General features: G+C 46.5%; 1 protein-coding gene across 1 annotated transcript in view; it reads left to right on the top strand.

The window, feature by feature from the left end:
• Positions 1-27,890, top strand: part of LOC136609916 (uncharacterized) — a 67,372-nt gene that overhangs the window by 19,722 nt on the left and 19,760 nt on the right. The window contains exons 9-11 of the mRNA XM_066589202.1: positions 9,541-9,668; positions 22,879-23,211; positions 27,634-27,681. Coding sequence (XP_066445299.1) covers positions 9,541-9,668; positions 22,879-23,211; positions 27,634-27,681 — 509 coding nt within the window. The remainder of the gene's footprint in view (positions 1-9,540; positions 9,669-22,878; positions 23,212-27,633; positions 27,682-27,890) is intronic.

Genomic DNA, 27,890 nt, shown 5'->3' with positions numbered 1-27,890 from the left:
TGCAGACGACTCTCTGCACCGGCCGGAAAAAAGAACACATGGCTGGCAATGGAGCCTGTCATGCGGAGATTCGGCCGCACGCGGTGCGGCCATCTTATCGTCCAGAAACATGGGCGTATCGGTGGCAGTGTGACTGAGCCCTGACATTGTGTGCTTTATTTGTAGGTTGAAATCTCTTGCAGTTGTAATACTCACTAAATGGCTGGATGCACCTAATAATTATCTTTTATTTATACAGTGCATATTACACAGCACTTAACATGACTAGATATTGGCTTCTGTCCCCATTCGAGATCACAATATACAAGGGTCACGTAAAAATTATTGGCAACACCCTGCTACATTTGCCATATTACAAAGTCAGAGAAAATGTGGTACGTGATATAAAAATATAGGTCACGAGTGATATGTATAGTGTCATTCATTCTTCTTCTGCCAAATGGAAGCACCCTTCTAATGATGCCGTCTCCCCAAATACCACCCTATAACATAAGTAGGTTTATTTAGTGAAAGTGTGGTGTTCAAGCAGAGATCCGAGGTTGCGGTACAGACCACAGGGTAAACTAGGATGGTTGTCACTGGTGGCTCTGCGATCTCTCCCTGCAATGGCAGAAATGCGGCCGAGCTCGGTCAGCCGCAGTGCAAAAGAACAGGCAAAAGTTAATGGTAACAAAAGTCCTTAATGGTGTTGTCACGTGACGCCAGTACCTCTTCACGAGCAGTCAGTTGCTCAGTTTTAAATAAAGAGTCCACAAACAGAAAAATAGTTTTCAAAACCGGAGGTACAAGGTTTTTTCTTTACTCACAAAATCCACTTTTTTTTCTTCAGAAAAAAAGTACATTGACAGACTTAGACATAACACTTCTGGCAGGCTCTCCTTTCAATTCCACTCTGTTCCACACACACGCTTTCCAAGAGCAACTCTTCTTCCCGTTATCTAGACACTCCTGACCTGGTGGGAAACACACAACTCTGCATTTCCTTACTTGCTAGTTATTCTCTCCAACTTGTGACAGCAGGAACCATTAACTCGGAGCTTCGGTCCCTGGAAGGGATATTTCCCATGGCAAGTGAGATAGGCCCACAGCTCTGTGCAGGCGGAAGCTTCAGCCTCCTGCTGACACATCCTCCTCCCTTGACTACATCTCTGCACTTTTTTCTTCTCTCCCTTCTAACTCCGACCTCCTTTATACCTATTACTGCATCACACACACCAAGTTAGAGGAGACAGACTTACCACAACCAAGCTTGTTAGCACCAACATGTAACACAGACCAACACAAGTGCACACAAAGGTAAAAAAGACAGCTTGCCTAAAACAGACATACACATACTCCTAAGACACCCCAACTCTGGGCCATTACAAAAGTTCAGGTTGCTCGTGGTAGGAATAGACAAAAGCGTCACCAAGGCCTTCAAGGAGCAATTGGGGAACAGGCACGGTCATACCAGAGCGGAGAGAACATTATGTTATACATTTAGCAGTTTTTGCCACACAGGCAAAGTCGCATGAGGTTTTACTGCAAATTGCCATGGTTTGCTGATGTGGCTCAAAAACCCAGACAGGACTGGAGCAGGGCCATAGGCCTTCAGCAGAGGCCCTAATGACAGGGTTGGCAGGCCAGGAACAGGTTAGTTGGAGGTGAAGTTCAGAGCAAAGAGAGGGGTTAAAGGAGAACTGCCTCCCAGTGGGCAGGAACAGCAGTCGTTAGCTGGACAGCAGGGAAAGTGAGAGAGGAATTCCAGCAGGGAAAGTGCAGATTAGACCTCTACACAGCAGTAGGCTTACCACAGCAGAGATCTTTGGCATCTTACAGCAGCTGCAGGCTGCTGCTGGTGTCCTCAGGACTGACTGGCTGAGAGTTCAGGGAGCCCTTACTGGTATGATGGTTGCGCCGCCTACACAAGAGCACCACATTCAGTGTAGGCCTCCAGTTCAGCTTAGCCATGAAGTGGTCCCCCGAACTTGGTGGTGGTCATTGGAGCCCCTCCAGGGGCAGGTGCGCAGCCTACCCTGACGGCAGTGTTTAGGCCTGGTTCCACCAAGGGGGTGGGGCCTGGCACGACCAGGACTCCCAGCGACTGCTGCACAGTGCTCCAGTCCTTGGCATCCTGCATAGACTGCTCAGCAATGCCCTCCATGGCCTCTGCTGTCTCTTGTGCAGCGACCTAGACATGGGCTGCTGTCCACTAGCCCTAAAGCAGCTTCACCTGATGCCTCCAGGCCTAGTTCCCAGGCCTTGACTTCGACTGCTTAATACAGGGAGCCAAATGGGAGTAGGCCTGTGGGTCCAGCACATGACATGAACCAGATCACCGGCAGCAGCATGAACGGGTCAATTGGTCCTCTGAAATCGTTTGAATCTTTGTTCCGTTCTGTCATTCCCTTAGCTAACGAAATTAGAGAGGTGGGTGGGGGTGGTTAGTCAAGATTCAGTTTTCCCTTCATTGGGGGAAAGGGGTAACCACTTGGGGTGGACCTGCGAGGATTATTGGGAAATATCCAGGATTTGCTGGTCCAGTGTGAATGGGGCAACAGTGGGGGAGAGGCAACATCCTCATCCCCTGTAGCGGCTTGGGTGAGTTTTGAGGAGGCTACCACGGAAAGGGGGATAAAAAGGGAGCCAACCTCAAGGGGGACGATCAGTGGCGGGTGAGACCCAGGGGTTAGGTGTGACGGTCGTGGTGCAGACTGCAAAGGAGGTGACAGGATTTGTTTAGACGACAAGGGGTTCAGGGATGCTACGAAAGATTTCCTCATCTGCCAGGCTCTGTAAGGTTTTAGAAGAGGCCAGATTATGCGAGATAGGAGGTGTCCATTTTCGTTTTCTTTACTGCAACGTTTGGGGTTCTGTTGTTCCTTCTATCTTCAAAGCTGTTTTGTTTCGTTTAGTATTTTCATTAGCATTCTTTGGGGTCACCCAGCACCAGAGCAGTGGGGGGTCTTTTGGAAGAGGATGTGGTCTGTTTCGAGGGTAGAGTCGAATTTTGGCTGAGTCGGTCAAAAACTGATTTTTTGGGCGATGATTGGTGGGTTGAGCTAGGTAAAGTTACAGGAACAGACATGTGCCTGGTACAATGTCTAATAGCCTACAAAGCGCTGAGTTCGGCTGGACAAGGCCCGCTATTAGGTCACAAGAACGGGTCGTTCTTGTCACGATACCAATTTATTGTGTTTTTAAAGAGATTCCTATATGTTTATATTGGCGCAGTGATTGAGGCCGCAAGGTGGGGTTTGCGTTCAGAGGTGGTCAAGCAGATTGGGCATTGGGAATCATGGCAGTATTTGGTGTATGTTCATTCGCATTTGTTATAATAGTGCTTGGGGTTATACTGCGGGAGACAGATTTGTTTTATTTGTTGCACCTTATTAGCAATATATTGTTCTGCTGTTTAATTCTAGAGCAGCATCCGGTGCTATTTTGGGTACTCTTTCATACACTAGGGGGACAGAAAGAGCAAGGCTGCATCCTAACGGCAGACAGATCGGATTTGGAGTGTGGCAGTTGTTCGTTGGCTTCGTTTCCAACGTATGATTTGGGGGTTTCCCTGAATTTAATAGCTTTCCAGGGTTGAACAGGCCCACCAATATCTTAGTTCTGCATGCTAGGGGAAACTAATTGGGGGCCAGACCTTTTAGAGAACTCATCAAATATATTAAATTGCACGATGAACTTTAGTTTTTATTGGTAACATTTTTTGGTATATATAATGATTTAACCACGGAGGGACGATGACATCACAGAGGGGGTTAATATTGGGGATCGCTGTTCTTATTGATTCCTGCTGTTGCAGCAGAAGGCCAGCTATTGGTCACAGCTGGTTCCTAATGCAGGATGGAACGGGCTCGCTTCTAACCTCCCACCATCCACAGGATTTAAGTTTACGTCCTGTTGCATTAAGTGAACCTCCAGCCAGTACATAATCTTACATTCTGTAGCATTAAGGGGTTAAAGGAGTTCTTGGCTTTGGCCAACCCCTACTTGTTAGAAGTGTCCCTTCACATTAACCCCTTAAGGACCAGGCTGTTTTGTATCTTAAGGACCAGACACTTTTTAGGGATTTTACCCATGTGGCGGTTTTACTGCTCCAGTTTTTTCCCTTTAGCTACCAAAATTATTTTTGCTGCGTTTTTTTTTCCCGTGACATATAGGACTATTTTTTTAATACCTTTTTCACTGACTTTTTTTCCAGTTTTTTAGTTTTATTGGGGGTAAAATGCTAAAAAAATGATTTTTTTTAACATTTATAGTTTTTTTAAAAATTATTTTTATATTTACACTAAAATAAAGTATGGGAATGGGTTCCTCTATTTGTTTCGGACCTTTTGATATATAGTATGTATGGTTTTGGTTTATAGGGCGCATACGGCAACGGTTTTTGTTGGCATCTGCTTTGTGTTATTCTTTTTCTCGTGTGTATATTGTTGTTTTATTCTGTTATTTTGCTTTACTTATTTATGTAATTGTGTTTTTTACTATCTGTGTCCCCCATGACGTCATATAAGACCTCTGGGGGACATTCACTTTTTTTTTAACTTTATTTGACACTTTCCCGCTATAGCTAGGGCGTCCATAGGAGCCCTAATTATAGGGGAAAGCAACACCTGTGGTGACATTAGTCACTTGCAGAGCTGCCAGGGTCTAGTCTGACCCTCCAGCTCTGCATAGCAGGGAATCCCGGGAGGTCACATGACCCCCCGAGGCTCCTGTACTGAAAGTAAATGTTACTTTCAGTTTCCCCATACAGTGCTCATTGAGCACTGTATATCGGGGAAGCAGAAGGCAGGAAGGGTTAAAAACCCCTCCTGCCTTCTGCTCCGGGTTATCACCTGTCACTAACAGCTGATAACCCGTTCCTGACTCTGACTGATTGCAGAGGCAGGAGGCTTAGAGCACCGCTGTATGTTTACTATCGGCGGTCCTCTAAGCCCAGGACCAGCCGCCGTATATATACAGTGGCTCATCCTAAATGGGTTAAAGGGGTTGTCTCGCGAAAGCAAGTGGGGTTAAGCACTTCTGTATGGCCATATTAATGCACTTTGTAATATACATCGTGCATTAAATATGAGCCATACAGAAGTTATTCACTTACCTGCTCCGTTGCTGGCGTCCCCATTGCCATGGATCCGTCTAACTTCGGTGTCTTCTTGCTTTCTTAGACGCGCTTGCGCAGATCTATCTTCTCCATTCGGCTCGGCTCAGCATCACCGGCATTTTGGCTCCGCCCCCCTTGTACGCGTCATCGCGAAGCTCCGCCCCGTCACATGTGCCGATTCCAGCCAATCAGAGGCTGGAATCGGCACATGTGACGGGGGCGGAGCTTCGCAATGATGCGTACAAGGGGGCGGAGCCAAAATGCCGGTGATGCCGAGCCGAATGGAGAAGATAGATCTGCGCAAGCGCGTCTAAAAAAGCAAGAAGACACCGAAGTTAGACGGAGCCATGGCAACGGGGACGCCAGCAACGGAGCAGGTAAGTGAATAACTTCTGTATGGCTCATATTTAATGCACGATGTATATTACAAAGTGCATTAATATGGCCATACAGAAGTGCTTAACCCCACTTGCTTTCGCGAGACAACCCCTTTAAGCTGATCATAAAGTGTCCCCCCGCTGGGACACCAGCAATCTGCTGTAATTTGTGGGGAAACCTGGCCGTAAGTGTTCAATTTCTCTACAGCACAACCACAAGTGAAATGACGCATTACATAGTGCCCACTTATAGTCAATGGTTTGTTTGCATAATACAGTATAGGACAGGTGCAGCGTCCGTGGAGCAGGCCCACAGCCAAAGAGACAGCGGGGTAAAGAAAAGCCTTGTCACGGGGCTCTACCATATCCTTCACTGGGTGTAGCTCGGGACCCAAGCAAGTTACTGCTGGGGAAAATCACAGTGGTTGTAGCCGTGGGTTACGTTAAGTCCAATTATCACTCATGACGCCACCGTTCCGTCCTCTGAGGCGGATCTTCCAGATGAAATAAAGTAGTCCACACACAAATTTCTGAACAAGAATCAGGAATGGCTTCGTCTGTTTACTGCCAACTCTTGAACGTAATTCTGAACAAACATTCTGAACAAATACAACCAGCCAAAGTGGTGCAACAGGGAGGAATCTCGGGACATTCGGTCAATCCACAGTTCAAGTTATCTGTGTGATTCCCACTCCCGGCAAACTCTCACTCTTTCTACCGGTCAACACTCACTCTGCTGTTTCTGCGTCCTTTTGCTATGGAGCGGTTCCTTTCACTCCCTACGCTCACCAGAATCGCTGAGGATTCCTGGGGTCATTAGGCCTAGGCTGAGCATCCGACCATTGCTCAGCCTCCTCCATGTTACACACACAGACCGACTTGTCTGGTGTGTGAGTGTCAGACTCTCCTAGACTCCTCGCTTCTCTAAGACTGACTAGACTCCCCGCTTCTCTTAGACTTACTAGACTTCTCCGCATTGCTTTCTTGCAAAAATATATAAAACATAGTCTTATGACTCAGAAAACGTTACATTTTTCAGACAGGACATCACATACCAGACATTAACTCTTGCAGTCCTGCAGCCATGCAATCCACATAAATCAAATACACTCCACAATTAAGACGCTGACAAAAATTATTTTTGCTGCATTTTGTTTCCGTGACATATAGGACGATTTTTAAAAATATCTTTTTCTCTGACTTTTTTTTCAGTTTTTTAGTTTTATTGGGGGTAAAAAGCTAAAAAAAGTTTTTTTTACATTTATAATTTTTTTTTTTTAATTAGTACATTTATGCTAAAATAAAAGTATAGGAACGGGTTCCTCTATTTGTTTCAGCCGTTTTGATATATAATATGTATGGTTTTGGATTACAGGGCGCTTATAGCGGCGGTTTTGGTTGGCATCGGTTTTGGGTTATTTCCATTCTTATGTATATATTGTTGTTTTACACAGCGCTCACTAAGGAAGTTTCCCCCGGTTCCTTAGTGAGCGCTGTGTATTCGGGGAAGCAGAAGGCAGAAAGGGTTAAAAACCCCTCCTGCCTTCTCCCACAGGTTATCAGCTGTGACTAACAGCTGACAACCCGTCCTGTCTCTGATCAATTGCAGAGGCAGGAGGCTTAAAGCTCCGCTGTAATTTTACTATTGGTGGGACTTTAAGCCCAGGACCAGGCGCCGTATATTTATTGTGCCTAGTCCTTAGTGGGTTAAAAGAGTGAATATACAGTATATACAGTGTAGTACAAATGCAGAGAACACAAAAAGGTAAGAAGCAAACACAAAATGTGGAAGATGGGGAATCTGAGCCTAAATCCTCAGATATGAGAAGACCCTACCTACCAATTGAGCACTCGCCCTGATGGGGGTGACGGCACATCAGAAACCTGGGGCAACCCTAACGTTCCCAAGATGGTGACAGGGAATAGTGCTAAAGTTAAGATGACACAACATGCAATACCACACGTGTACAAGGGAATGATGTACAAACACCCCAAATTAATAACTAATAAACCAGCAGACTTATCTTAACAGAAATGTAGGTCAGAACCAAGATCCATCGACTGGACCAGAAATACTTTCAGACTGAGTATAACCAGCGTCCATGTAAACGTCAAACTGGAACATGAACACTCTGCAGAGTCTTACTGGTACGTGAACTGCAGAACTGCAAACTGGACACAAAACTCGCCAACAGGCGAACTCAGAAATAGCGGACATAACTCACAGACAGGCATTACACAACAATGACAAACGCTCAAAGCACTCACCTGCATACCTGCACACATAGCCAGATGGAATAACTATAGAATGTATAAGATATTGGTTCATATTTTGGCCAAGATATTTAAGCCCGCAAGCCCAACGTCAAGGGTCCTCATTGTCTTGCGGGTCTCTACACTAACAAGACAACTAACACCAGGAAATCTGCCTGCAATGCGGAGAGATCATCCCAATAGGGTCGACCCCGCGCTGGAACCGAGGGACCTACCTTGTCCTAGATTATAAAGGACCCTCAGCAAGACACAGTTTATACTACATGTACCATAAGCTGCACAGACACGCAGGAGCATGACACTTGTTACAATGAACATCCTGAATGCTAAACAGACACTTTATGTCCAGCCACATGCACAGACATGCAGGATCACGACACTGTTCACACCAGAACATACCAGAATAAAAAAAAGGAGCATGATACAGTTCAAATAGAGCAGAACCCGCACAGAGAAGCAGGAACATGACACTGCTCACACCAGAACAGACAGGAGAAAGACCAGCAGACACTGACAAAGGAGCTGGAATATATAAGCAACGGATCTGTGAGATTGGCTGACTGCAGCAAACCACACCTGTGGAGCTGTGCTGCTAGAAACACTGTGGTGCAACAGATCCTAGCAAGCACAACCCTAACATCCTTTTGTGAGGAGGAGCCGGAAAAAGATATGCTCAGACTGGCTGGCAGGTATAGCCATCTCTGAGCCAACCAATCAGTCCACATACAGACAAATAATGTCTCTATCGGTGTTTAGCGCCACAAAGACCGTGAGCATGCACTGGAACGATGTTGTGTCTGTGTCACCTAGTCCTGATCCCCCCAAATGGCCAACAAGCCCTGACAATAGCATTATGCACTAATCACAGGATAGGGAAAATCATTATGATCGGAGGAGGCCTACCTGCTGCAACCCCGAGAAAATGGGTATGGTAAACTAGATAGTCCATTTAAAGAAACAGTCTAGGCAAAGCTAAAATACTAAATATGGATTCAAATCCAACCAGCAGGTTGTGTGATGGGAACTAATGTGGGAACAAGATTGGTACTGGATTTTTCTAGTTTTTGTCCTGAAGCTGCTATAGATTTTGTAGCATTTTAAATTTTTGGAAAGGGGGAGGGGAAAGCATGGACTATGCATCTCTAGGGACAAGAGCGTATGTCACATGCGTAAATACATAGTACACTGCAAAAATGCATGTAATATGCGTATTTACTACATATGTTATATCCCTGTAGCCTATATTAGTGCGTAATACTGGCCAAAACAGGAGTCTCATTAGTTGATGTAGAAGAAAAGCCAAGCAAACTGTGATAGAGCAAAAGCTTTGTTGTTCCTTGAGCAAAGGTCTACTATAAAAGTTCAAGATAATCCTGGATATATAGTAAGTGAAGGCTATCTGGTGAGAAGTGTGAGAAGTGTCAGGTTAAGATACTGAGAAAGGTCACACTTATGGTGCATCGACATCGCATGAGCAGTGTCAGCGGCAACCAGTGAACTTTATCTGAAAGCACATTCATGTAGGTGGAAGGCTGCTGATACAACCCACAAACCCGAGCGTGCCGAATTGTTAGTGGTTACCGTTCATTAATGCTCCACCACAGAACGTGTGGTACAACACAGGACATACAGAGGCTGATATTTATAGAAGCGAAGGCGTGATGTGTTCTGTATTCATCACATAGCTCGGTGGGTTTCTCACAGATTGTTATTAGAGTTCTCTTATGGTCACTGTGGAGATTATAATCTACGTGACTCATTTACAAGAAGCTTCCTTTCATTTCCTTCTAGAAATGCAGAACCATGTAAAGGCGTCAGCACATATAGGAGACCAGCGGAGAGGTCAGATGTACTGGGCTGCAGGCAAGAAATGAGACACTTGTGTAGAAGACTCTGCTTCTATGTCTTACTAGCCACAGGTCTGTAGCTGCTCGGACTCCATGTATAAAAGGCTGTTTGAATTATTTAGTTATCTATCTATATGTAATGATTAGAGATGAGCGAGTATACTCGCTAAAGGCAATTGCTCGAGCGAGCATTGCCTTTAGCGAGTACCTGCCCGCTCGAGACAAAAGGTTCGGGTGCCGGCGGCGGGCAGGGAGCTGCGGGGGAGAGGAGGGTGGAACGGAGGGGAGATCTCTCTCTCCCTCTCCCCTCTCTCCCCCTCCGCTCCCTCCTGCTGACTGTCGCTACTCATCGCTCCCCCGCGCCGGCACCCAAACCTTTCGTCTCGAGCGGAAAGGTACTCGCTAAAGGCAATGCTCGCTCGAGCAATTGCCTTTAGCGAGTATACGCGCTCATCTATAGTAATGATGTATCTCTCTGTCTCTATCTATCTACGAATCCTATATCTGTCTATATATCAATGTACTTTTCTGTCTTTATATCTCCTAAGTATACAAATATCTGCCAAATGTACATAAGAGTGAATTTTCCCAACCCTTATCTATCTATCCATTCATCTCATATCTGTCTATCTGATATCTACATGTCTATCTCATATCTATCTCTCTGATATCTACATGTCTATCTCATATCTATCCATCTTATATCTTTCTATCTATCTATCTCATATCTATCTATCTCATATCTATCTATTTATCTATCTATCTCATATCTATCTATCTATCTATCTATCTATCTCATATCTATCTATCTCATATCTATCTATCTATTTATCTATCTATCTATCTCATATCTATCTATCTCATATCTATCCATCTATCTATCTATCTATCTATCTATCTATCTATCTATCTATCTATTTCATATCTATCTATCTCATATCTATCTATCTCATATCTATCTATCTATCTATCTATCTCATATCTATCTATTTATTTATCTATCTATCTATCACATATCTATCTATCTATCTATCTATCTATCTATCTATCACATATCTATCTCATATCTATCTATCTCATATCTATCTATCTATCTCATATCTATCTATCTATCTATCTATCTATCTATCTATCTATCTATCTATTTATTTATCTATCTATCTATCTCATATCTATCTATCTATCTATCTATCTATCTATCTGTCTGTCTGTCTGTCTGTCTGTCTATCTATCTGTATGCATCTTCACTTGTAATCATGTATCTCATGTAACTTCTGTCTCTTGGGTGTCAGAGTAATAAAATATTAGTTAGAAACTACCTGAACCATAGCGTCAATCCTAGAAAGTACTGTACTGGGTGACAACTGGAAATCTTCATAGTTTTATGTTTTCTGCTGCTATCACTGGAGGCTGCCTTCTGTAGATGTAGGGCTGCTGACAAGCACTTATTTTGCCCCCGCTGCAGGAAGTTGCAGTTTGCTCCCTTTTTGTGACATGCTGCATGCTGCTGCCTCTCCTGTGCCGTAGTATTCCTGCTGACGAGCGTAGGTGTAGATACACTCTTGATAGATCGTGTGTATCAGCGCAATTTACTGTACTTTTTTCCGCTGCCGAGACAGTTCACGTTCGCACAGGAAACACCCACACCGTGATTTAACGGGCTGTGCAGCCTAATTACTCCCCGGGATTATCGATTTCCCTTCAAAATCACGCAGTTCAGTGCGTAATTTTGTGCACATCCTATGGGGCCTTTGGTGTACAATTGCACACTAAAATAGAACATGTCAGGCATATTTTCGCATGCGAAATTTGTGAGCAAATATGCATAATGTGAAGAAGACCATTGAAATAAATTGGTTCTACTCTCTTTTGTGCGCAGAAATTTGCACACAAGGAAACATGTGCAACTACGCCCGTCTGCAAAAGCCCTAAATTCTGCATCTGTGGATCTCCAACATGCTGCTCACAGTTTGTAATAATGTATGTAACTATATCTGTGATAAGATGTCATCTGGCCACCCCTGTCCATGTATCATGGGACATGTAGTTTGTTTCTTCTTGAAGTTATTATATTCATAATTAGAGATGAGCGAGCACCAAAATGCTCGGGTGCTCGTTGCTCGAGTCGAACTTTCCGCGATGCTCGAGAGTTCGTTTCGAGTAACGAACCCCATTGAAGTCAATGGGCGACTTGAGCATTTTTGTATATCAGCCATGCTCCGCTAAGGTTTTCATTTGTGAAAATCTGGAAAACCCAACCCGGACAAACGCTCATTAGCAAAGCATACCTTAGTTAAGCACCACACTACCCCCAACAAAGCACAAGCACTGCCTGCGGGACACTCCGCTGCCACTTCTCCTGGGTTACATGCTGCCCAACCCCCCCACACGACCCTGCGTCCGCAGCGCACGCAAAAGTGTCCCTGCGCAGCCTTCAGCTGCCCTCATGCCACACGCTGGCTGCATAGCCGCACCACCGTCATGTCTATAAGCGCGTCTGCCATGAGGAGGAACCGGAGGCATACACTGCAGAGGGTTGGCAGGGCCAGGCAGCGACCCTCTTTAAAAGGGGCGGGGCGATAGCCCACAATGCTGTACAGAAGCAATGAGAAATCCAATCCTGTGCCATCTTCGTCAGGAGCTGCACACGTGGGCATAGCAATGGGGAACCTATGTGCCACACACTATTCATTCTGTCAAGGTGTCGCATAGCTCAATCCACACTGCAAGGGGAAAGCCGTCTGCACTCTGCCCCCTACCCAAGTCAGTCAGTGCCTTTGTGCCAGACAGGTCAAACACCGCGATGGGAACTAAGTGGGCACCAACAGCATAGGTGGGTCCTAGGCAACCCAAGACATGAACAATTAATAAATCTGAGCGGCCAAACATGGCAGACTTGCACCGCGCCCACGACATAGGCCTCGCCCTACAGCTTCAGCAATCGTAGGCAGGAAGCGGACTTTCACTGCACCCAGGACATAGGCCTCTGCACAAACCCTCAGCAATCGCGTGCCTACAGCGGACTCCTATGCTAGCGTAGCTGTGCACGTCTCATTAGCGCTGTATTGCTCCTGTAGTTTGTCCCAACGCAGTGCCCTGGATAGTAGAGCTAACGTCAGATTAAATACAGGTGGGCTTTGGCCCACACTGCATGCCCCAGAAAGACCGGGGTTTTTTATAAATAGTCACAGGCAGGTACAACTCCGCAATGGGAATTCCGTGTGCACCCACAGCATGGGTGGCTCCCTGGAACCCACCGGCGGTACATAAATAAACCCCATTGCATTGCCCAGCACAACTGAGCTAACATCAGATTAAATACAGGTGGGCTTCGGCCCACACAGCATGCCCCAGTCAGACTAGGGTTTTTTATAAGTAGACACAGCCAGGTACAACTCCCTATGTGAATTGCGTGTGCACCCACAGCATGGGTGGGTCCCAGGAAGCCATCGGCGGTACATAAATAAACCCCATTGCAGTGCCCTGCACAGCTGAGCTAACGTCAGATTAAATGCAGGTGGGCTTTGGCCCACACTGCATGCCCCAGTCAGGCTGTTTTTTTTTTAAAATAGTCACAGGCAGGTACAACTCCCCTATGGGAATTCCGTGTGCACCCACAGCACGGGTGGCTCCCTGGAACCCACCAGCGGTACATAAATAAATCCCATTGCAATCCCAGTATTAGTGGGATTTCAGTAGTAAGAGTATAGACAGATAGACAACACCTATGTGGAAAAGCTAGTATTTTCTGAGACAAGAGAGGGGCATTTGATTGCAATGAAAAGTATATTCAAGGTACTGAAAGTCTGCACTCCTCCTCATCTCAACCTGAAAAATGGAAAGGCTTCATTCCTACGTTTTCTGTTGTCCATTTCAAAGTGATAGCAAATAGCAATTCAAGTTTCCGGCTACTACCACGCATCTTTCTTAGGAATTACCAAAGATGATCACAAGTAAGGGCCTCATCATCGGTCAGTCCAAAATCATTTAGGGAGTATGTGGTTCTCAGCTGGCCTGCTTCCATCAAGGATCGGTGCCTGCTGCTACTCTGTCCCTTGCCCTGCAGGGATGCTGTGTTTTATAGTCACCTGTATTCCGACCTCAGCTGTACGCTTATCTTTGGACTTAGCAGTACCAACAAGTTGGAAGCCACCATTGCTCTACCAGTCGGCTGAAAGCTTCAGCTAGGGATAACGGACTACTACCGCGGTTTTATGTAGTTGGTTTTTGGAATGTGGCCAGGATGAAGTTGTGGAGTGTGGACATAGTAGCGCGGCTTTATTTAGTTGGTTTTCGGAATGTGGCCAGGATAAAGTTGCGGCGTGTGGACCTATTAGCGCGGTTTTATTTACTTGGTTTTCGGAATGTGGCCAGGTTTAAGTAGGCTGTGGCGGGGGTGGGCGGGGGTGGGGGGGTGGGGGGGCTTTCTTATTGTGTCGTTTAAGGTGAGATTCTTGGACTGCCCCCAGACGGACCACTGCGAAAGCATTTGCCATGAATGTTTTCATTGTTTGAGGAGGAGGAGGGGGATGTTTTTGAGGCAGTACGTGTCGTGTTCACGTGTCCGTGGTTATATGCACGTTCCCAGTAACCGCGTTGCTGAAAAATTGTCGTGCCTGGGGACCTAGTAGCGTGGCCTCGCCGCCATCATGTCTTTGGGAAGCCTCAGTTTCCACAACCCCGTAACATAGCAGTAGCAGCAGTATAGGCAGAGCCCAGAATTAGTAACATTTCAGTGGTAAGAGTATGGACAGACCCCAGTAACATTTCCGTAGCAGCAGTATAGGGAGAGCCCAGTATTTGTAACATTTCAGTAGTAGCAGTTTAGACAGGCCCCAGTAACATTTCCGTAGAAGCAGTATGGGCAGAGCCCAGTATTAGTAACGTTTCAGATGTAGCAGTATAGACAGGCCCCAGTAACATTTCCGTAGCAGCAGTATAGGGAGAGCCCAGTATTAGTAACATTTCAGTAGTAGCAGTATAGACAGGCCCCAGTAACATTTCAGTAGCATCAGTAGGGACAGACCCCAGTAGCATTTCAGTAGCAACTGTAGGGACAGACCCCAGTAACATTTCAGTTCCAGCAGTGCAGACAGACCCCAGTAACCTTTCAGTAGTAACAGTATAGACAGACCTCAGTAACATTTCTGTAGAAGCAGTATAGGGAGAGTCCAGTATTTGTAACATTTCAGTAGTAGCAGTATAGACAGACCCCAGTAACATTTCCGTAGAAGCATTATTGGCAGAGCCCAGTATTTGTTACATTTCAGTAGTTGCAGTATAGACAGGCCCCAGTAACATTTCCGTAGCAGCAGTATAGGGAGAGCCCAGTATTTGTAACATTTCAGTAGTTGCAGTATAGACAGGCCCCAGTAACATTTCCGGAGAAGCAGTATGGGCAAAGCAGCAGATTAACATTTCCGTTGCAGCAGTATAGGGAGAGCACAGTATTTGTAACATTTCAGTACTTGTAGTATAGACAGACCCCAGTAACATTTACGTTGAAGCAGTATAGGCAGAGCCCAGTATTAGTTACATTTCAGTAGTAGCAGTATAGACAGGCCCCAGTAACATCTCCGTAGAAGCAGTATGGGCAGAGCCCAGTATTAGTTACATTTCAGTAGTAGCAGTATAGCCAGGCCCCAGTAACATTTCCGTAGAAGCAGTATAGGCAAAGCAGCAGATTAACATTTCCGTTGCAGCAGTATAGGGAGAGCACAGTATTTGTAACATTTCAGCAGTAGCAGTATAGACAGGCCCCAGTAACATTTCCGAGGAAGCAGTATGGGCAGAGCCCAGTATTAGTTACATTTCAGTAGCAGCAGTATAGACAGGCCCCAGTAACATTTCCGTAGCAGCAGTATAGGCAAAGCAGCAGATGAACATTTCCGCTGCAGCAGTATAGGGAGAGCACAATATTTGTAACATTTCAGTAGTAGCAGTATAGACAGGCCCAAGTAACATTTCCGTAGAAGCAGTATAGGCAGAGGCCAGTATTAGTAACATTACAGTAGTAACAATTTCAGGTAACAATTCCAAGGTAACATTTCAGGAGCAGAAGTATCGGCAGATCGAAGTTACACTTCTGTTGCAGAAGTATAGGCAGACCCCTCTAGCATTACAGTGGGAGAAGCATAGGTAGGCAGAACAGAGTTACATTTCTGTAGCAAAAGTGTAGGCCAACCCCAAACACATTGGTGTACCATGAGTGCAGGCGAAGCCCATAAAAATTACTTGGATTACATTGTAGGCGAGGGCCCAAAAAATTGGAGTACCGGCAATACAAATGTACCCCCAAAACATTGCCCATGCCCAACCCAGGGGGCAGGTGAAACCCAATAATCGCTTAGCTTACTGTGGCTTAATTTGTAACTAGGCCAGTTAAAATAAAAATTGGTTCAGGTGGAAGTTTCAATGCTTTAATGAGAATTGAAAAGTATAAATATTGTTTACAAAAGTTATATGAGCCTTTTGGGCCATAGAAAAATTGCCCGTTCGAGGTGATTACGTGAGGTTTCTGAAGGAGGGGCAGGAGGAGGACGACGAATATCATACACAGATTGACAAAGGTAAAGGTCTCCATTTTTTACGGTGATAGAGAACAATGCTTGCATCCGCGGTTGCAGCGAAAATAATTCTTAGGTACCACTGCTGTCCGCTGGTGGAGAAGAGAAGTCTGGGGAAATCCAGGCTTTGTTCATCTTTATGAGTGTAAGCCTGTCGGCACTGTCAGTTGACAGGCGGGTACGCTTATCCGTGATGATTCCTCCAGCTGCACTAAACACCCTCTCTGACAAGACGCTAGCCGCAAGGCAAGCAAGCACCTCCAGGGCATACACCGCGAGTTCGTGCCACGTGTCCAGCTTTGACACCCAGTAGTTGTACAGAGCAGAGGCGTCACGGAGGATGGTCGTACGATTGGCTACATACTCCCTCACCATCCTTTTACAGTGCTCCCTCTGACTCAGCCGTGACTGGGGAGCGGTGACACAGTCTTGCTGGGGAGCCAGAAAGCTGGCAAAGGTCTTGGAGAGTGTTCCCCCGCCTGCGCTGAACATGCTGCCTGATCTCTGCGCCTCCCCTGCTACTTGACCCTCGGAACTGCGCCTTCGGCCACTAGCGCTGTCGGATGGGAAGTTTACCATCAGTTTGTCCACCAGGGCCCTGTGGTATTGCATCACTCTCGAACCCCTTTCCTCTTCGGGAATGAAAGTGGAAAGGTTCTCCTTATACCGTGAGTCGAGCAGTGTGTACACCCAGTAATCCGTAGTGGCCAGAATGCGTCTAACGCGAGGGTCACGAGAAAGGCATCCTAACATGAAGTCAGCCATGTGTGCCAGGGTACCTGTACGCAACACATGACTGTCCTCACTAGGCAGATCACTTTCAGGATCCTCCTCCTCCGCCACAGGCCATACACGCTGAATGGATGAGAGGCAAGCAGCATGGGTACCCTCTGCAGTGGGCCCAGCTGTCTCTTCCCCCTCCTCCTTCTCAGGCTCCTCCGCCTCCTCAACGCGCTGAGATATAGACATGAGGGTGCTCTGACTATCCAGCGACATATTGTCTTCCCCCGCCTCCGTTTCCGACCGCAAAGCATCAGCCTTTATGCTTTGCAGGGAACTTCTCAACAGGCATAGCAGGGGAATGGTGACGCTAATGATTGCAGCATCGCCGCTCACCATCTGGGTAGACTCCTCAAAGTTTCCAAGGACCTGGCAGATATCTGCCATCCAGGCCCACTCCTCTGTAAAGAATTGAGGAGGCTGACTCCCACTACACCGCCCATGTTGGAGTTGGTATTCCACTATAGCTCTACGCTGCTCATACAGCCTGGCCAACATGTGGAGCGTAGAGTTTCACCGTGTGGGCACTTCGCACAGCAGTCAGTGCACTGGCAGATTAAACCGAAGTTGCAGGGTCCGCAGGGTGGCAGCGTCCGAGGTGGACTTGCGGAAAGGTGCGCTGACCCGACACACCTTGCCGAGGAGGTCTGACAAGTGTGGGTAGCCTTTCAGAAACAGCTGAACCACCAAATTAAAGACGTGGGCCAGGCATGGCACATGCATGAAGCTGCCGAGCTGCAGAGCCGCCACCACGTTATGGCCGTTGTCACACACGACCATGCCCGGTTGGAGGCTCAGCGGCGAAAGCCAGTGGTTGGTCTGCTCTGTCAGACCATGCAACAGTTCGTGGGCCGTGTGCCTCTTCTCTCACAAGCTGAGAAGTTTCAGCACTGCCTGCTGACGCTTGCCCACCACTGTGCTGCCGCGCAACACCGACTGCTGGCGACGTGCTGCTGCTGACACATCTGGATTGCGAGGCAGAGGTTGCGTAGGAGGAGGAGGAGGGGGAGGAGGAGGAGGAGGGGGAGGAGGAGGAAGGTTTAGTGGAGGTGGCATACACCACCGCAGATAGCAGCACCGATCTGGGGCCCGCAATTTTGGGGGTGGGTAGGACGTGAGCGGTCCCAGGCTCTGACTCAGTCCCAGCCTCCACTAAATTCACCCAATGTGCCGTCAGTGAGATATAGTGGCCCTGCCCGCCTGTGCTTGTTCACGTGTCCGTTGTTAAATGGACCTTGCCAGTAACCGCGTTGGTGAGGGCGCGTACAATGTTGCGGGAGACGTGTTCGTGCAGGGCTGGGACGGCACACCGTGAAAAATAGTGGCGACTGGGGACAGAGTAGCGCGGGGTCGCCGCCGCCATCATGTTTTGGAAAGCCTCAGTTTCCACAAGCCTGTACAGGAGCATCTCCAGGCTGATCAATTTGGTTATGTGGACATTTAAAGCCTGAGTGTGCGGGTGCGTGGCGGCGTATTTGCGCTTTTGCTCCAACGATTCTCTTAGTGACAGCTGGGCGCTGCGCTGAGAGACTTTGCTGGATGGGGCCAAGGACAGCGGAGGTGAGGGTGTGGGTCCAGGCTAGGAGACGCTCGTGCCTGTGTCGTGAGAGGTGGGTTGGATCTCAGTGGCAGGTTGGGGCCCAGGGGGAGAGGCAGTGGTGCAACACAGAGGCGGTGAACGGCCTTCGTCCCACCTTGTGGGGTGCTTGGCCATCATATGCCTGTGCATGCTGGTGGTGGTGAGACTGTTGGTGGTGGCTCCCCAGCTGATTTTGGCGCGACAAAGGTTGCACACCACTGTTCGTCGGTCTTCCGCGGTCTCAGCGAAAAACTCCCACACCTTTGAGCACCTTGGCCTCTGCACGGTGGCTTGGCGCGAGGGGGTGCTTTGGGAAACAGCTGGTGGATTATTCGCTCTGGCCCTGCCTCTACCCCTCAGCCACCCAACTCCCTCTTCCAACCTGTCCTGCGGCTGCAATTGCCTCCCCCTCTGAAGACCTGTCCTCAGTAGGCTTATCACACCAGGTGGGGTCAGTCACCTCATCGTCCAGCGGCTCTTCCTCCGAATCCTCTGTGCGCTCCTCCCTCGGACTTACTGCCCTTACTACTGCCTCACTGATAGACAACTGTGTCTCATCGTCATCGTCCTCCTCACCCACTGAAAGCTCTTGAGACAGTTGCCGGAGGTCCCCAGCCTCATCCCCAGGACCCCGGGAACTTTCCAAAGGTTGAGCATCGGTCACGACAAACTCCTCCGGTGGGAGAGGAACCATTGTTGCCCAATCTTGGCAGGGGCCCGAGAACAGTTCCTGGGAGTCTGCCTGCTCCTCAGAATGTGTCATTTTCATGGAGTGAGGAGGCTGGGAGGAAGGAGGAGCGGCAGCCAGAGGATTCAGAGTTGCAGCAGTGGACGGCGTAGAAGACTGGGTGGTCGATAGATTGCTGGATGCACTTTCTGCCATCCACGACAGGACCTGCCCACACTGCTCGTTTTTTAATAAAGGTCTACGACGTGGACCCAAAAATTGTGATATGAAGCTGGGGACCCCAGAAACTTTCCTCTCTCCTAATCCCGCAGCAGCCGGCTGCGATTCACCAGGACCAGGAACTGGGCCTATGCCCACACCCTCACGTGGAACTCCGCATCCTCGACTGCGTCCACATCCTCTACCCCTACCCCTACCCTTCAGCATGGTGGATTAAGAATCGAGCAGACACTGAGCGGTGTAAAAATTTTTGTGAATTATTGCCGCGGAGTTGGTGGCTGCCAACGGTTATACAACGCAAAATGAAGCCAGAGATAAATTATAAGGAAGGATGCAAGCAGGACTAGCTGTACAATATGAAATTGTGATGCACCTGAAGTCCCACAGGCCATGCAGTGAAATGCACTGAGTCACAAGCAGCCGTAAAAAGGATTTCTTTTTTTTTAAATTTGTTTCGGACTTTCCCTCGGTGTCTGTCACTGTACACTGTGCAGGCAGCTGACGACTAACACAGAGCGGTGAAAAGAATTTGTGGTTTCTTGGCGTGCACTTGGAGGCAGACAGCGCTTACGTTACGCTAACTGCACCCAGCAAAAATTTTTTACTGAAGGCTGAACGCAGGCCTTGCTCTGCACTATGCAGTTTTGATGCACCTCAAGTCCCACAGGCCACGCAGTGATATGCACTGGGTCACAGGCAGCCGTAAAAAGGATTTCTTTTTGTTAAAATTTTTTTTTTCAATGCAATACAGGCTATGGAGCGTGTATTGGACTTTCCCTCTATGGGTGTCTGGCACCATACACTGTGCAGGCAGCTGACGGCTAACACAGAGGGGGGGGGGGGGGAATTGGTGGTATCTTGGCGTGCACTTGGAGGCAGACAGCGCTTACATTACACTAACTGCACCCAGCAAAAAATTTTTACTGAAGGCTGAACGCGGGCCTTGCTGTGCAATACTGAGGTACTACAACTCCCAGCAACCACAGAGTTAAATGCACATGGTCACAGGTAGCCCTAAAAAGGACCGTTGGGATTGTTGTAGACAGGATTCCACACTACCACTGTCCCTGCCTCACCAATACTTCCCCTATACTACGTAGTACAGACTGCAGCCTGAGAACGCTATAGCTGTAATGGGGCTGCACGCCCGATATACAATAAAAAAAAAAAGTGCACAACTGCTCCCAGCAGCCAAAACAGTAGTGCACTAGGTGAGCTGTGGCCCTAAGAAGGACCGTTGGGGTTCTTGTAGACACTAACACTCTCCCTATAATAGCAGCAGCAGCACTGTCCCTAATCTCTGCCAGCGTGCATCTGTGGCGAACCGTGGGCGGTGCCACTTTATATACTCGGCGGTCACTTGATCTCTCCAGCCACTCACTGCAGGGGGGTGGGATAGGGCTGGAACGTCACAAGAGGAAGTTGTAATGCCTTCCCTGCATGTCTATTGGCCAGAAAATGGCGCAAATCTTTCAGGGAAGGAAATGGAATTGACTCGAACACCGCGTGGTGCTCGTCACGAGTAACGAGCATCTCGAGTACCCTAATACTCAAACGAGCATCAAGCTCGGACGAGTGTGCTCGCTCATCTCTATTCATAATATAAACCCTTTCAGGACCAAAAATTTTAATTTTCTTTCTTTTCATCCCTGCCTGCTAACAGACACAACTTTTTGATTTTCCTGTTGACACAGCTGTATGAGTTATTGTTTTTTTGCAGGACGAGTTGTATATAATGTACTGAAAAACAAGTGGGTGCAATTAAAAAATAATTGTGCCTTTTTTGAAGGTTTTACTTCTATATCATTCAGGGTGCGGGCAGACGAGCGTAGGCGTATTTACGTTCGCACGAGCGCAACGTATAATCGCCCGAGCGATCGTTTTTCACCGATCACGACCAGAGCTAGAAAGCGTATTTTCGTTTGTTCCTACTTTGCAAACGGTCTTTTCGGCGATCGAATATGCGTTGGCACGTATTTCGGTCGCATATGTTCCGTTTTTTTTCAAATTGCCGTTTTTACGCGCCGTAAAATCGCCCATGTGAACGAATACATTCGAAACCACTGCCTCAGATGGTCACGTATATACGTTTGGTCGCAAAAACGCGCCGTTTATGCGCTCGTCTGCCCGCACCCTCAAGGTGCAGTAAAAGTTCAGTTTTTGCGAGTCAGTATAATTATGGCAATACCAAATTTCCAAATTTATATAGTTTTTATATTGCATAAGTTAAAATATAAATGTTTGCTCTAAAAAATATATATTTTGCCGCCATATTTTGAGACCTATGACTGTTTTATATTTTTATAGATTAGGCTGGGGGGGGGGGGGCTTGTTTTTGACATGGCGAGCTGTTGTTTCTATTGGTATAATTTTTGGGTACATACGATTTTTTCGATCACTTTTTATTCAATGTTTTTAAGACACTGAGTGCCCAATGAACAATTGATGCAATTAATGCAATTCTAACATTGTGCTTTTTTTTTTACCTTCCAGCATTCACCATGTGGGATAAATAGTGTGATATTTTAATAGTTCACAATCCTATGGGTATGATAATGCCGATTCTGCATTTTTTATTGTTTACATATTTAATTAGAGAATTCAGAAAGAGGGATTTTTTTTAAACACTTACATTTTTAAATTTTTTTATTAATCCTGATGCCATGACCTTTTTAGTCCCCATAGGGACCGTATACTACAATACTTCAGAATTGCAGTAAATAGTACTTTTTATTATTGTCTATTAAGCCCTGCAACATACAAGGCTAGATAGGCATCCATGCATGATAGACCTGGGAGCATTCACTAGACCTCGGGCTGCCATGCCAATACACTGACACCCTACGTCCGCATAGCAAAGGAGTACTGATGGGAAGACAGACGGGGGCTACCACCACTGACTGCTTAGATGCAGAAGTCAGCATTGTTCACAGCATCTAAGTAGTTAACAGCTGTGAGTGGAGCTATTGCCAACTTTGATGGCAGCTGACACCTATGGAATATGTAGCCTGCTTCATACATTCTTCATGACCACACGATGTACATTTAAGTTATGGGGTCAGGAAGGGTTTAAGATTTATTAAGTGTGTCTTAACCCTGATTGAGCAAAAGAGGTGGGCAACCTCGCCACCAACTGCTTAAATGCAGCAGTTAGTACTGGCCACAGCATCTAAGCAGTTAATGGCCACGACTGGAACTGACGCTGACTGTGGACTTTGTTGGCTACTGTCAGCTGTTGAAAACAGCTGACACCTACTGGGTATGGAATGGGCTCGGCTCCAAGCCTTCTCCATGCATTATTTGCTACCGCATAACATATATTTATGTTATGCGGTCAGGAAGAGGTTAAGACTTATTTAGCATGTCATAACACTGCTTTACGTAATCTTTAAACAAGTTAAGAAACTTTTATTTTTACATATATTCTTATATTGTCTCCACAATTTGCAGGTCTGGTGGCCCCAGCAGAACCTGTGACGGGTCCACTGAATGGCAGAGTCACATTACCTTGTACATATTCTTTTGCTCCTGCCTCAATGTGCTGGGGACGAGGCAAATGTCCATTGTCTAAGTGTAGTGATGCGATCATCTGGACTGATGGCCACAAAGTGACCTGGAAGAAATTGGACAGATACCAGTTATTGGGGAACATCAGTCATGGGGACGTGTCTCTGACCATCACCGGGGCCACTAAAGAAGATGAAGGAACTTACTGCTGTCGTGTGGAGATCCGTGGATTGTTCAATGACAAGAAAAAGGAAGTAACAGTAGAGATACATGAGAGTGAGCAGACGTTTACAAGCAAATAGTCAAATATATTCCACTCACATAAAAATAATTGTCTCATCGCAGGCACCCCCTTTAATAATGACGCTTTCCCGAAACTCTCGTGTTACCTTATAGCTCTTCTGTTGCACCCACTATAGGAGACATGTAGTACTGCATGACACATATTTAATAATGGTTCTTCAATCTGGCTGGTTTAGGTAGTCTACAGTGGCAGACCCCGCTTTATGATGTCCATATGTCTTAGTAAGGCATATAGACGGGAGTTTTCCCATTAAAACCATCCCTGTAAGGACGTTTTAGTGCACATAATACACACCTTTTGTCCACTTCTACAACGATAAAACCAAAGCAAAAAGATATTTTTATAACTGCTCCAATGGAAAAAAACACATCACGATTTGACATGAAAAAAGTCACCATTTCTATGGTTTGCAATTTACTCCATCAACCCAATCCCGACGCATGATGAACATGTACATCATAGGAGGGAGGGGGTTCCTGCAAAATAGCAAAATGTTTACAGCATGCACAGTAGTGTTTAAAAAATCGCAGTTCAATATTATTAATCTGATAATTCACTGTTTTTCGTAGAAGTAATATTTCTACATGGCAAGTAATTTCCTTATAAGTGCAGTAGAGCAATAGAAACAAACAACAGACCAGCAATTAGGACGAGCCGCTCATTAGTAGAAAGGTTTTTTTTTCCAAAATAATAGCAGTGAGGAGTTAAAGGGGTTGTCCCGCGCTGAAACGTTTTTTGTTTTTTTTCAATAGCCCCCCCGTTCGGCGCGAGACAAACCCGATGCAGGGGTTAAAAAGAAAACGGGATAGTGCTTACCTGAATTCCCGCGCTCCGGTGACTTCTTACTTACCTGGTGAAGATGGCCGCCGGGATCTTCTCCCTCGGTGGACCGCAGGTCTTCTGTGCGGTCCATTGCCAATTCCAGCCTCCTGATTGGCTGGAATCGGCACGTGACGGGGCGGAGCTACAAGGAGCCGCTCTCCGGCACGAGCGGCTCCATTCAGAAAAGAAGAAGACCGGACTGCGCAAGCGCGTCTAATCCGGCGATTAGACGCTGAAAATTAGACGGCACCATGGAGACGAGGACGCTAGCAACGGAACAGGTAAGTGAATAACTTCTGATAACTTCTGTATGGCTCATAATTAATGCACAATGTACATTACAAAGTGCATTAATATGGCCATACAGAAGTGTATACCCCCACTTGCTTTCACGGGACAACCCCTTTAAATTGGTTAAGTCATTAATTCTGTGGAATAACAGGGGTTAATTTTGGACCTTATTATAAGATGGGAGGGAGGCAAATGTCGCACATGTTGGCTATAGTACATTTCCTTCTGAAATACTAGAGAAAATGGGTCGCTCCAAACATGTGCTCACAAGGATATACTTTGATTAAAAAGTTTAATGGAGAGGAAAAAACTGAGAAACGCAGCAAATTCTAGGCTACTAATCTAAAGTAATCTCAAATGTCTTGAAGTGGCATCTCAAATCTGGAAGAATCATAGAATGGTTGAGTTGGAAGGGACTTCCAGTGTCATCTGGTCCAACCTGCTCGGTGCAGGATAACTAGGTTAAAACTAGTAATTATTAGGAAATTATAGTACCAGTGTTTCTGGTGGTGCAATGCGCCACACAGCTCTGGTATATGCACGCCACACACACAGCTCTGCTACATATATTGTTCATCCCACACAACAGAAATTGCAAGCTGCACACCAGAGTCGTGCACACAATGATCACCGCCTGGTCATGTGACCCCGAACTCCTCCCACACAGGTGACTTATGACATGATGGTGGCATCATCACAGGTCCTGTAAGCACATGGCCACTGTCCAACTGAAGCGGCTGGGGTTTGTAGGGAATGTAGTCTGCCTGTAATCTGCACAGGGACCTGTGATGACATCACTGTCATGTGATCAGGGGCAGAGCATGTAACTCACTCACGGACAAGCGGTCGCTAGTATTTTGATTTGCAAAGGAACACATTGACTGACCCAAATAGAAATGGTGCAACATTTCGTGGACCAATGAAAGTAAAATTGTTCTTTTTGGGTCTAGTGGTCGCAGACAGGATGTCAGACGACCTCCGAGAACTGAATTGAAGCCACAGAACACTGTGAAGACAGTAAGGCATGGTGATGCAAAAATCATGATAAGGGGATGTTGCTCATACCCCGGTGTTTGGCCCATGTACCACATACAAGGGATCACGGATCAGTTTGAATATACTGAAATCATGCTGCCCTCTGCTGAAGAAGAAATGCCCTTGAAATGGGCGTTCAACACATCAATGACCTGAAACACACCAGTAAGTGAACAACATCATCTACAGACAAACCGGGAAGGTAATGGAGTGGCCAGCCCAATCCCCGGACCCGAGTCCCATAGAGAACTTGTGGGGTGACATCAAAAATACTGTTTATGAGGCAAAACCCAAAAAATGGCAGAACTGTGGGATGTAGAACAATCTTCCTGGACTGGACTACCTGCTCCGAGGTGCCAGAAGTTGGTAGACTCCATGCAACACAGATGTCAGGCAGCTCTCAGATACAAGGGTTGTGCCACCAAATATTAGTTCAGTCATTCACAGTAAAATGAAATCTTGAACATTTCCCAGTTGATACATTTTTGAGTTTTTATAGAAAATGCTGACACTGCTATTTATTTGAACAGCCAAAATTCCCTTTTCTTTATTTTCATAAAGGATGAACACAAACTGGATGCGTGTTGTTACTGTTTTGATCTGGAATTGAATATGTAGGATTTCCAAGGTGTTTGCATTTATGGAAATCAAAGTTATCAGAACAGTTTTGTTATTTATTTGCTTTTCCAAACTCACTGCTATTTTTTGAACACTACTGTAGATGGCGCCGGCCTAGGAGTTAGTAGTCAAGTAAGCTGAGCATTGTCCAAGGGGGATTAGTCCAATTGATTGTTCATGTGAGATTAGTCTGCGGCATCTACAGCACCTTGGTATGTAAACAGTGGATTGCAGTACCTTTCTCTGCCTGGGTATCTGATAGAAACCCTAACTGACCAGGGTAAAAGATGAAAACTGACAGTAACTTAGGATACCAGAACAAAACTATGTCCCAAGAGCGGAGGGATGAGAGTATATTACCTGCTGCTGTTCTTCTCTGCTTTTATCCCACCAATTCGCGGTTCCAAGCCCTGTTTTTGGTCATTCCAATGGCATAATGTACACTATGGACTGCTCTCCCATTGGCTAGCACTGATCACATGAGTCAAGCTGGGAAATCAGAAAGCAGGTGTAGTGCATTGGTAGTCTAACACTACCAATATTCTGTGCGGATTAGGAAGTCTGAAGATTCCATTAGATGACCGAAAATAAAACCTCAGAACCGGCAGATCAGAAGTGCATCAGGACAGAGAAACAGCAGGAAGAAATAACTGGCCCCTCCAATCCTAGGACAAAATTTTGTCCCAGGACTAGAGAGTAGCTTTAAGACATGAACGTCATAGGTCTCCTTTGCCCCCCCATATCCAATCTCTTGCCCAAACATGCCACATGCACCTCAGAAATATTGCTAAAATACGTCCGTCCCTAACCACGGACACGCTAAAGACGCTCGTGGTTGCGCTCATCCACTCCCGGCTTGACTACTGCAACTCGCTACTCATCGGCCTTCCCCGCATCAGACTCGCTCCACTCCAATCCATACTAAATGCAGCAGCTAGACTCATTTTTCTATCCAGTCGTTACTCAGACGCCTCTGCATTATGCCAGTCGCTGCATTGGCTGCCCATCCACTGCAGAACTAAATTCAAACTCCTCTACCTCACTCACAAAGCTCTGCATGGCGCTGCGCCACCATACATCACCTCCCTACTGTCAGTACACCACCCGGCCCGCTCACTCCGATCGGCTAACACCCTCAGACTAAACACCCCTGTAATACGAACCTCACATGCTCGCCTCCAGGACTTCACCAGAGCAGCACCCATCCTCTGGAATGCTCTACCCCAAGGCATCCGGACAATTCCTGATACACGATATTTCAGACATGCCTTAAAAACGCACCTCTTCAGGGAAGCATACCAAATCTCCTGACCTAGTCCCCTGCCCCTCACTATGGTGCCCCACCCTGTTTGCCTTCTGATAAATGATCTGTACATAAAATTTCCTATTGCCTGTGTTCCCCACCCCTGCACCTCCTGTACCACCCTCAACCCATTTGTGTCTAACCCAATGTACCTTATATTGTAATTGTTGTATTGTTTTGCATTTATCCATGCCTGAAAGCGCTGCGGAATAAGTTGGCGCTATACAAATAAAGATTATTATTATTATATTATTATTATATAGGTCTTTGTTAGTCAAAGGGATGAAACATTTTTACTAAATTCTGATTTTTATTTTATTCGCAGCTACAAGTCCTCCTGAACCCACCGACCAGCCATTTCACACTCCTCATGGTAAATCAGAGGCGCTAAGTTGGATTAAATCACGAGCCAAGGGGCGTAACTAAAAGGGCACATGAACGTCATATACGGCATATCAATGAGCCAGGGAAGGAGAGCTGCTCCCAATTTTTGGAGGACTCCCAGTCTTATATGGTTGCTGACTGTCAGTTTAGCTGCATTTGGAAAATGACTTAATCAGACAGGATCAGTGGCGTACATAC

The sequence above is a fragment of the Eleutherodactylus coqui genome, chromosome 2 (genome assembly GCF_035609145.1).
Source record: "Eleutherodactylus coqui strain aEleCoq1 chromosome 2, aEleCoq1.hap1, whole genome shotgun sequence".
NCBI lineage: Eukaryota > Metazoa > Chordata > Amphibia > Anura > Eleutherodactylidae > Eleutherodactylus > Eleutherodactylus coqui.
The sequence above is the reverse complement of the archived record's forward strand: the minus strand, read 5'-3'. Positions and strand labels throughout refer to the sequence as shown.